The 11,304-nt window shown below is 43.4% G+C and overlaps 1 protein-coding gene across 1 annotated transcript; it reads left to right on the forward strand.

The window, feature by feature from the left end:
* Window positions 1-1,146: 1,146 nt before the first annotated feature.
* LOC105897356 (ATP-sensitive inward rectifier potassium channel 12-like) lies at window positions 1,147-7,376 on the forward strand. Its single transcript, XM_031564043.1, has 3 exons — window positions 1,147-2,411; window positions 4,297-4,419; window positions 5,057-7,376. The coding sequence occupies exons 2-3, from the start codon at window positions 4,397-4,399 to the stop codon at window positions 6,516-6,518; spliced, it is 1,485 nt and encodes a 494-aa protein (XP_031419903.1). The 5' UTR covers window positions 1,147-2,411; window positions 4,297-4,396; the 3' UTR covers window positions 6,519-7,376.
* Window positions 7,377-11,304: the final 3,928 nt, after the last annotated feature.

Genomic DNA, 11,304 nt, shown 5'->3' on the forward strand with positions numbered 1-11,304 from the left:
GTTACAGACACATTTATAAACTTCTGAATGTTCCAGTGAGCACTGTTGGGGCCATAATCCGGAAGTGGAAAGAACATCATTTCACCATAAACTGGCCACGGCCAGGTGCTCCTCGCAAGATTTCTGACAGAGGAGTGAAAAGAATTATCAGAAGAGTTGTCCAGGAGCCAAGGACCACTTGTGGAGAGCTTCAGAAAGAGCTGGAATTTGCAGGTACAGTTGTTTCAAAGAAAACAATAAGTAATGCACTCAACCGCCGTGGCCTGTATGCTGCATGCTCACCACATAAGACTCCATTGCTGAAGAAAAAAGCATGTTGTAGCTCGTTTAAAGTTTGCAGCACGACATTTGGACAAGCCTGTGAAATACTGGGAGAATATAGTCTGGTCAGATGAGAGCAAAATTGAACTCTTTGGAATCCATAATGACACCATGTTTGGAGGACAAATGGCACTGCTCATCATCCCATCAGTGAAGTTTCGAGGTGGTAACATCATGGTGTGGGGCTGCTCTTCAGCATACGGCACTGGCAAACGTCACACAATTGAAGGAAGGATGAATGGGAAAATGTACCAAGACGTTCATGATAAAAATCTGCTGCCATCTACCAGGATGATGAAGATGAAACGACGGTGGACATTTCAGCAAGACAATGAACAGCCAAGGAAACTCTCAATTGGGTTCAGAGAAAGAAAATAAAGCTGCTAGAATTGCCCAGCCAATCACCTGACTTGAATCCAATTGAAAATCTATGGAAAGAACTGAAGATCAGAGTTCATAGATAAGGCCCAGGGAACATTCAAGATCTGAAGACTGTTTGTGTGGAAGAATGGGCCAAAATCACACCTGAGCAATGAATACGATTAGTTTCTCCATACAGTAAGCGTCTTGAAGCTGTCATTACCTACAAAGGCTGTAGTACAAAGTATTTAATTAATATCAGTAAGCGTGTTCAATACTTTTTACCCTGTGTTATTTCACATTATTACACATAACTTAATTTCTGAACTTATTTGTTTTGGTTTCTTTGTATGTATGGATTACCTGTTACCAACATCTGGTGGAAATTCCATGTCAATAGCACCTTTGGAAATATATTTACTGAGAAAAATGGTGAGGTGTTCAATACTTATTTTACCCGCTGTATATGCACACATCAAACCACAACCACACGGCCCTCATGCCCATTTTCCTTCAGAGCAACAAAATGATCTCACATTTCCGCCCAGCAGGCCCACGCTATATTGCAAAGGGGATTGGGCAAAAAGTGTAAAATTATGCAAGGTATTTGTTTGTAAAAACTGTTGACAGTGAGAGAGTGTTGAACTACGGGTAAGAAAAGTAGGGGATGACCGGTTTATTTTTATTTTCAATGGTTCACTTTCTTCGGTGTTGTCGCAAATGATGTGTGATTCACTAGTAAAATATCTCGGTGAAATGCTGCATTTGGGCCCAAAAAGGATATCCTGACATTCCAATCAATACAGTGGCACATAATAAGAGCTTTACATATTTAGTATTGAGTTCAGTTTGTTGTCTAACACATAGCTATGATAATATGGGACATTTTGATATTTGTAGCATACTAAGTTCATTTTCTCAGTAATAAGTAGGACGCCCACACCAGATGTTATTTATATAGCACTACTACTGCACAAATGCAGAAAGTATGTCATCTGAAAAAGCTGGTGTGTGCCCTTTTAGGAGGCAGACATCAAAATGGAGAAAACCACCAATATACAGTGGATAAGGCTATTGATGTCTCTTTTCTGTTGTCTTCATTTGCACTTTTGGCATTGAGGAAATCCAAAAGTAACGGGAAGTAAAAAAGTTACATTACTTAATATTGTGATACTTGGATTAGGTTACTGAATACAATTTTTAACAGGTAATTAGTAATTGTTTTGGAACACATTTTTAAAGGAATCCTCCCAACCCTGATGCTGACTGTGGATGTCTGAGAAGTCTGTCTTTCTTCCATCAGATATCAAAATATTTGAGAATTCTTTGGGTAATTGGTTATTAAAAAATGATATTAATGAAAATGATGACATCTGTATATCACAACAATAACTTACACTTTAGATGTGTCACATCAGAAGGGAACTGTCTCCAACTTCAAATTAAATTGCTCTACAGCGACCCCCACAGGAATTCAGCTCTGTTTCACAGATTGGTACATTGATGCAAAATGGACCATTATGAGTCCACTGAAGTCCACCGCACGCAGACCTCGAACTGCCTCCCTCCTCTGAGAACACGTTGATATTGGGGCTGCATGAAAGAAGTTAAAAGTAGCCTAACAAGTCAAAATCTACCAGCACTTAACCATCAAAAATGCTGAAGTGAAACACATTGAGAGTGATATTTAGAAAACTGAAGTTGTTTTCACAGATGCAAGTCAACGAAAGGTGAGTCTAACTGAAATGTATGATTTTGCAGTCATAAAGTTAAACAGCAAAGAGCCAAATGCTCTTAATAGACAAAAAAGGAAACATAATCATACTTTATAATCTTAATACTATCATTTATATCAGTTCTACAAAATAATCCTAATGCTATCGTTTATACCAAGTTTAATCTGCTCAAATCATAAAATAAGAAATTCAGAATCAGGTTGCCGTGAGACAGATGTCCTGTTATTCATGTTAGCTAGATACTATTATCCTATACTGTGTTACAAATCTGAACATATATTTAAGAAATCCTGACGAAATGAGAAAACAATGACAAGGTTGTACTTTAATGCAATTAAGCTTTCTAATCAAGACAATAACGTGGGACTATTGGATTAAAATATTTAAATGAACCGATTCCATGAATTGATAGACCTAATGATGTTTTTAGAGATTCGTTGACTGTTAAGTTATCAAATAAAATGCGCGCCACAGTTAAGTATAAGTCTATTTCAAACGCGATGCAGGGATTCCATTTTGTAAAATTTGATCATAGGAGAGCGTTCCTAAATTGGGTCGAGAATGCACTCTTCAATATTTTGTAAAAAAAAATTCATACAAAAGGAGTTTCATCATAGTCATATTTTATTACGTTATGTAATATTGTTCTGATGATGGAATTTGAATGTTATTTTGAATACTGCTGCCTTGTTTTATAAAAAGATTACGAGAGTATGACGAGATTATGCCGACACTTCCTATATTTCCGTCAAACAGCCAAACTAAAATAGAAAAGGGAACATGCCAGTAGTCCTAGCCAGACCAGAAAGTGGTTTTAGGTGTCATATTTCGAAATTAAGAGCATAGCCTCTTTAGAGAAACCACAGCAGAGTTCTACACTAACACATTCTATGTGAAGTTTCTTTAAAAAAACAATCCTGACTGATCCCTCTGGTCAAGTTTCATTGATTACTTTGGTATAGTGACGACAATGCTTCCTGTGAGAAATCTGCCCCCAACACAAACTGGGAGATTACAGTTCTTCCCTGCAGTGATCATGCCATCCATGGATTCTACTCTCTTCTTTGGCACCAAACAGGTGGAAGTAAATCTCCTGCGAGTCTTGTAAAGCACAGATTAACTCAAAGCTCTGCAGCATGCCTGCTGTTCAATCCCACACAATGCGCTTAAGCAGTTGATATTCTCATTCTGTTTCTCACACAGTGATTTCCAAACAGTACCACCTCTGTATCATGCTGACATCAGGCTATATGTCTGTCTATCCATGTGCAGATGTAAATTCACCACTGACGGATTTAAAGAAGGATAGCAGACAGGGTTAATCAGTTGCTCTATTACAACTAGACCTGTAAGGGATCAGCAAAAAAAGTGGTTTGGTTCCCAGATTCAGTGAGTACACATTTGTAGCTGAACGAATTAACAAAGAATGCAATTTGGAATAATGCAATGTAATGTAAATATGCAATGCAAATTGAACATAGACTACATTTATAACAGACAAGCAGGTGACACCAACTATCATGTATCATGTGGTGCAAAGTTCTTTTTTGTGCCCTCAGTGAAATGGCATTGACTGTTTTATAGGACTGTTTTATAGGACTGTTTATATTACGTTTTATATGACATTTCTCAAGTACAGACAAGGTGACAGCTTGGGATGAGTGGACCCAGATGTTACCATTAGGGCTTTTTCCCAAAATGTTGTCGTCATCAGACTTAGGGTTGAGGGATTTATTTTGGTATTGTGATCTTGTTTTACAACATCTGTCCCCAGTGCGACCCTGCGTTTCATACGCTGTCACGCACAGGACAGCTGTGACAGTGCGAGCTTACGGTACGTCACGGAGCAGGTTTTTGTATTTCGGTTTGTTTCTCTCAGGAGGAGTCTCATGTGCTGATCTTCAGAGTCTAGCCTCCACCATCCCTCCATACCTACATCAGAGCGACTTTCATGGTGGTGTCAATCAGCTGAGGGTCCAATGGGAGCTGTGAGAATCAACAGGTGAGGTGGGGTGCATGTCAATGTCCTCATCTCCAGTCCTCAAAGTCCCACCCCCTACTTCAAATATGTCATTTGTCACTATAGTCAGTAGTCTTTAACACACTATTAATGATTCAGATTAAGTGGATGGTGTCCTCTTTTATTTATCCTAGTTTACCACTAAAATTGTGCCAAAATATGAAACATTACCCGTCTGGTGCACTCAAGTTCCAAAGTTTTGGAGTTGATATGGGTCATTCGCCTACACTGCCCGACTTTCAGAAAGGTCCCAGACCCAGTGTTCTGGTCCCAGAGCTCTCAAGTAGGGAGGCATATAGGGCCCCCGTGATTAATGTGGTACTTCATACTGGAAACACAGGCGCTTGGCCTGCAGGTAACACAACTGCCATAGTGTAGAAATGTTTATGATTATAATTTTACAGAAATGGTTTTATCTAAAAGCATGTGTCTTTTGTGATTAATACAAAAGGTGTTTCACAATCATGTTATATTACGTTATGTAATATTGTCCTGATGATGGAATTTGTTGGTACTTGGATGAATTTGATGATGGTACCTCATATTGGATAAATGTTTGTCTCTTTGTGGGGCCTCTACCCCAACTGATAATGTAAATATCTTTTGGTCTCACTGATAGATACAGCATTGTCGCGTCAGATGATGACGTCGTCAGGATGTCCAGGCTCCATAACGGGGCGGTGACCAGCAAACGAGGTGAAAGTGACCCTGGCGGCCCGGCGTCCCCTCACCACAGACCTAAACCCAGCAACGGCCTGACCACCTCTGGCGTGGGCCGCTTTGGCCCGAGGAACCGCTTCGTGAATAAAAATGGCCAGTGCAACGTGGTCTTCACCAACATGGAGGACAAGCCCCAACGCTACCTGGCCGACATCTTCACCACTTGCGTGGACATCCGCTGGCGGTGGCTGCTCTTCGTCTTCACGGCCCTGTCGCTGCTCTCCTGGCTGCTCTTCGGCCTGGTCTTCTGGTGCGTGGCGCTCGCCCACGGCGACACCGACCCCCCGCGGGAGCTCCTGCGGCTGAAGCGCTGGCAGCCGTGCATCCTGCACGTGCACAGCTTCGTCGGCGCCTTCCTCTTCTCCGTGGAGACGCAGACCACCATCGGCTACGGCTACCGCTGCGTGACGGAGGAGTGCCCGGTCGCCGTGGCGGCGGTGGTGGCGCAGTGCATCTTCGGCTGCGTGGTGGACACGGTCATGGTGGGCACCATCATGGTCAAGATGGTGCGGCCCAAGAAGCGGGCGCAGACGCTGCTCTTCTCGCACCACGCCGTGGTGGCGCTGCGCGACGGCAAGCTCTGCCTCATGTGGCGCCTGGGCAACATGCGCAAGAGCCACATCGTGGAGGCGCACGTGCGCGCCCAGCTCATCCGACCCTTCGTCACCGCCGAGGGCGAGTACCTGCCCCTGGAGCAGGTGGACCTGGACGTGGGCTACGACGAGGGCCTGGACCGCCTCTTCCTGGTGGCGCCTCAGGTGGTGGTGCACGAGATCACCGAGGGGAGTCCGCTGTACGACATGACCGAGGACGACGTGGCGCAGGGCGACTTTGAGATCGTGGTCATCCTGGAGGGCATGGTGGAGGCCACCGCCATGACCGCCCAGGCGCGCAGCTCCTATCTGCCGCACGAGATCCTGTGGGGCCACCGCTTCGCCCCTATGCTCTACGAGCGCAACGGCCGCTACCTGGTCGACTACGCCCGCTTCAACGAGACGTACGACGTGCCCGACATGTCAGGCTGCAGTGCGAAGGAGCGGGGTTTGTCGGCCGCCGGCCGGGAAAAGTCGTGCCGCCGGTGCTCCGTGCATCACGGCAGGAGTTCACCCGCTCACTCCACTCTGGGGCTACTGCCCAGCGCTTTCTGCTACGACAACGAAGTGGCTCTGCACATACAGGAGGACGAACGAGAGACGCTGGACGATATCAAGGAGGAGACGCAAAGCTTACTGGGAAATTCTGGGAAGCAAAATGGAAGGCTGTTGTGTGTGCTAGACATGGATAACCAAGAAGAGGTCAGCAGGTTGCAGAAAGCTATTCCGCCAGTTCCGGTCATCCAGAGAAGAAATTCTGCATTGTAATGTTGCTTACACCGTTTCGCTTCATGAAAACAGAGAATGCTTTTCCTTTGAAATTCATATTGTCTGTGACTCATCCAGGCTGGTGGGAACAATGACCAACAATCAAATCCATTTGGTATGAAGAAGCAGTAAAAGAATGAAATCACAACCACAAATGTATGGAAATGCGAGTTGTTGCACCACAAAGGGTCCGACTCCCTTATGCACAGGACTTCTGACTGATTTCATGTCTATTCTAAACATCCGATGGTGTCCACTTTGCGTGGTTTAGTATTTGAAGGTGTTTTTGTGAACTTGCAGTTTGTGCATCCACTGCAGAGACATAAACTGTGTACCTTGGCATTTGCATCTAAACGTTAATCCTTTCAAATCAGTTATTCTACATGTCAATCATACATGTTTTGTGTAATTTTACAGATGTAGCAATGCGGTTTATGGAGTGATGAGGCTATACAGTACATATAGGGTATTTATAAAGGTGTGCTATATTTGACAAGTAAGATGGATTAACCTCTCTTCCTTAAAAATAGTCAACCTGAGATCTCGAAAAGCATCTCTTAACTATGCACCTTTCATCATCAAGTGTTTTAAAACATATTTACCTTACATTTATTGTATAATTTCCTATTTCTATTTTCCACTTGTTACATGACTTTGTAGTGCTAATAACGACAATTAATGATAGTTAATTATTAATGTTTGCTAATGACTATGACATTTGCTATCAGGATCTGGCATTTGATGACACAACAGGAATGTAATGATAGTGTGTTTTACATATCACAGCTCTGCTTCATGTTCAAACCTGATTAACCATTAAAAGACTTGCAACAAAATAATCCACACAAAAGTGAAAAGTATCATGTGTATTATAGTATTTGTGTCTTTTGAATAATGATCAATTACAATATGTTTCCGTACATTTTACAATGCTTTCTGATCACATGCAGCTGAACAGTTCTCGGTGTTTTCTATTTTAGTGTGTAAAAGTACAACAACTCCTTAATCTACAGTCTCAATTTCTCAGGACAGGAGCAGGGATAGTTGTCTCAATATGTTGTTTTTCCATATCCACTTCTCCAAAGATGGACTGGTGGCTGGTTGGTCCCTACCATCCTGTATGTGACTATCAGCATGAGATGGGTCATGTAACAAATGATGTCACTGAAGCCTCCACGTTGTACAGGATTATAGTGGTACCTGGGATTATCACGAGAAAAGACGTCATACAAACATGCATTGAAGGCTCTAGCAGTATTTATAAATAATCAGAAACCAATCAAAGGTAGGTGTAAGACTGGATATTTGACACTAGAGGATGACCTGCTTTAGCCATTGCTCTGCCCATTGGCTATGGCAGACATGTGGTGAAGACTGCCCCCTGCTGGCTACTGAGTCCACCTGCAACACCTGCAGCCTTTCTAGGGCTGTTGACACTGCTGATGAGATGGATGGTGTAAGTCAAACTGTGATAGTGCATTACATTACTTACATTACATTATCTGCTTTCAAATACAGGTGTGGTGATTATAGATTTTATTACAAATTTAGATTACGCTACCCAGCAGAATAGAGAGAGAACACTTTTTTACCCCCTGGGTAAGCTTTCTTGTTGTGATTTAACTCTGCCAAAAGTTAGAAAATATAAAAGACATGTTAACCAACCAACCAGCATTTTGCCTTACAATTTATTTCCACGTCATTTGTTCTGCAACATTCTTTGGACATGCTGTTTTTTTTCTTTAGGCTATATGCAATGTAATGCAATGTGATGTAATGTAACACCTTATAGCTATTCAAAACCTATGTATGTCCAAATCTGTCGTTTTTGGCGAGTGGGATGCCCAGGTTATATGAGAAAGCAATGAGTCATGTAATGAGCTGAATGTCAAACACATTGCTGTGTTACAAGAGCAAACATCCCATAATCAAAACACCCAGATGCAAAGTGCGAGCTAATAAGAGTGGCTTTGCATGCCTCACTCGATCGCATAATATCAGATGCTCTGTCAAGTGTTGGGTTTTTGAAAAGCCAAGCAAACACGAGGCCATGTGCTGTTTGCAGAGGCTGCAACTCCGCGAGGATCGATTACAACGGAGAAGTGAGAAGATGTCGCTAGGGCTGGGATGAGTTAACACTGGAGGTGTCTCATTTTGTGTGAATGACACACTGGTCTGAGTGACTTACATTTTCTTTCTTTCATCCATTCCTGCATATTTCTTTCATAAAGAGTGTAGAGGTTTTTTTTTCCACAGATATCAGTGACTCACAGACTCACTGCCAAAGTAGAAACTGAACTGAACTGAAAACCTGCACTGATAAAGATTGAATTACTAGTGCTGAGAAACTCCACTGAAATCCCCTCAGATACGATATGTCCGTCAAGCACTGGCTATAAGAGCTGACGGTTGATGAACCATGCATCCGTCGAGCTTCCTGTTTCATGTTTGTTTATTTGTTTGTTTGTTTTTTCCGATAATGCTAAAACTAAAGAAAGTTCCCCCGGTCAAGGAGAAATCAAACCATCCATGAAAATATTATGGAAATCAGTTTTCCCGGTAAGCACCGGTCAGGGAGCATCAGACTTTTCATGAAAATACTCCTTGCTTTGCTCCCTGATGTTCCTGAATGCCAAGACGGAAGCAGATTATTTTCTTCAGAGATGTGAAGGGGCCTCCCTGCCAGGGGGGGGGCAGACTTGTTTGTGGAGGCAGAAAGCCTTGATGCTGTGATAGAAATGTTTTTATTTCATTTTTAGCAGGGAGAGCAATCGGAGAGGAATGACCTCTGAGTAACAGTGTGTGTGTGTGTGTGTGTGTGTGTGTGTGTGTGTGTGTGTGTGTGTGTGTCTGAGTGTGTGTGTGTCTGTGTCTGTGTGTGTGTCTGTGTGTGTGTGTGTGTGTGTGTGATGCGTGTGTGGATATGCTTACATACACACATGCTCTGTTTGGTACACAAGACACATACTGGTGGCCTCTGGGCAGAAAACATAGCTAGGGAAAATATTTAACAGGGTGAAGCAGCACTATGGTTCCGACTGAGCTAGAAGGGTTTTATTACTTTCATTACTTTTATTCCTTTTATCATGATTTTAGTAATCCAAGAAGCCTATCGGAACATCAGGTTTTGATACGATGTTGATCTTTTTTTTTTTTTACTCCATGTATTCCTCTTGCTGCTTGCTTTTATTGATTTTATGTAAAGCACTTTGAACTGCAACTCTTGTACGAAGTGTGCTATATAAATAAAGTCTTACTTACTTACTTACATACTGACATTCTCATTTATACACTCTCTATGTGTTAAACAGACCCCCCCCCCCACACACACACACACACACACGCTCTATCTCTCTTTCACACCTCTCTCTCACACACACATATTCTTACATACATATGCCCACTCCCTTCCTCTCTCATTATGCACAAACACAGACGCCCTCTTATACACACATTCTCTCTCTCTCTCTCTCTCTCTCTCTCTCTCTCTCTCTCTCTCACACACACACACTCATACCCCCTCTGTTACTCACTCTATCACACAGGGAGCACAGGCAGTGATGGTCAGATTCTTGGACAAAACAAGGAGGGGAAAATAAATACAACACACACACACAACCTGGGGATACACCTGTAGATCCCACAGCACACACAAACACACACACACACACACACACACACACACACACACACACACACACACACACACACACACACACACACACACACACACACACACACACACACACACATACATGCATACACAAGTTACTCTGGACTCAACTCTGCCTGCTTTTCACAAGTTTGTGTCTTGCCCAACAAGGAAGAACAGGACAATTGACCTAATTGTGAGGGACGCATACAAAGCCACACCACTTCCTCCCTTAGGGAAATCCGATCTGGTTTTCTTACAACCCAAATATACACCAAAAGTGCGGAGACAACCAACCACCAAGCGCTATTTCAGGAACTGGTCTCCTGAGGCAGAGGATGCCCTCAGGGACTGCTTTGAGTCAACTGACTGGAGTGTGCTGCAGGACTCTTTTGGAGAGGACATTGAAGGGGTCACACACTGCACTACTGACTACCTGAACTTCTGCATGGACATTGTCGCTCCCACTAAAACGGTGCGCTGCTTCCCTAACAATAAGCCCTGGATTACCTGCAATGTCAAACATCTCCTCAACATGAAAAAGAGGGCATTCAAAGAGGGGGACCAGGCGGAGCGGAAGCACGTACAGGGAGAGCTGAAGACCATGCTGAAAGAGCCAAAGGAGTCATACAGAAGGAAGGTGGAGCAGAAGCTGCAGGAGAACAACATGAGAGAGGTGTGGGATGGAATGAAAACCATCACAGGCTGCAAGAAGAGCTGCAGCACTGTTGAGGGGGATGTGGTGAGGGCAAACCAGTTTGACCCTTCTGCAACAGGTTTGACCTGCACCTCCCCCACCAGCTGCTGTTACCTGCTTACTGCATACCACAAACCCACTCACCCTCACAACCCTCGTATCCACCCCTCCCCCTGCTCTGACCACAGCCAGTGTGGCCGTACTCATAGACATATATACATATGTATATATGTCTATGGCCGTACTCCAACCAGCTTCCAGCCCTCCCCCAGGCGACCACACAGCTGAGGAGACTGCGCCCCAGGAACGTATCCATCTATCTATCTATCTAGTCAGAGCAGATATTCAATAGGTCTCAACAGTCAAATATATCAATCTATTGAATGACAAAATGGGAAGTGAGTCGAACCTAATGCTGTGGTTAATTTATTACAAGT

Source organism: Clupea harengus, chromosome 26 (genome assembly GCF_900700415.2).
Source record: "Clupea harengus chromosome 26, Ch_v2.0.2, whole genome shotgun sequence".
Taxonomy (NCBI): Eukaryota; Metazoa; Chordata; class Actinopteri; order Clupeiformes; family Clupeidae; genus Clupea; species Clupea harengus.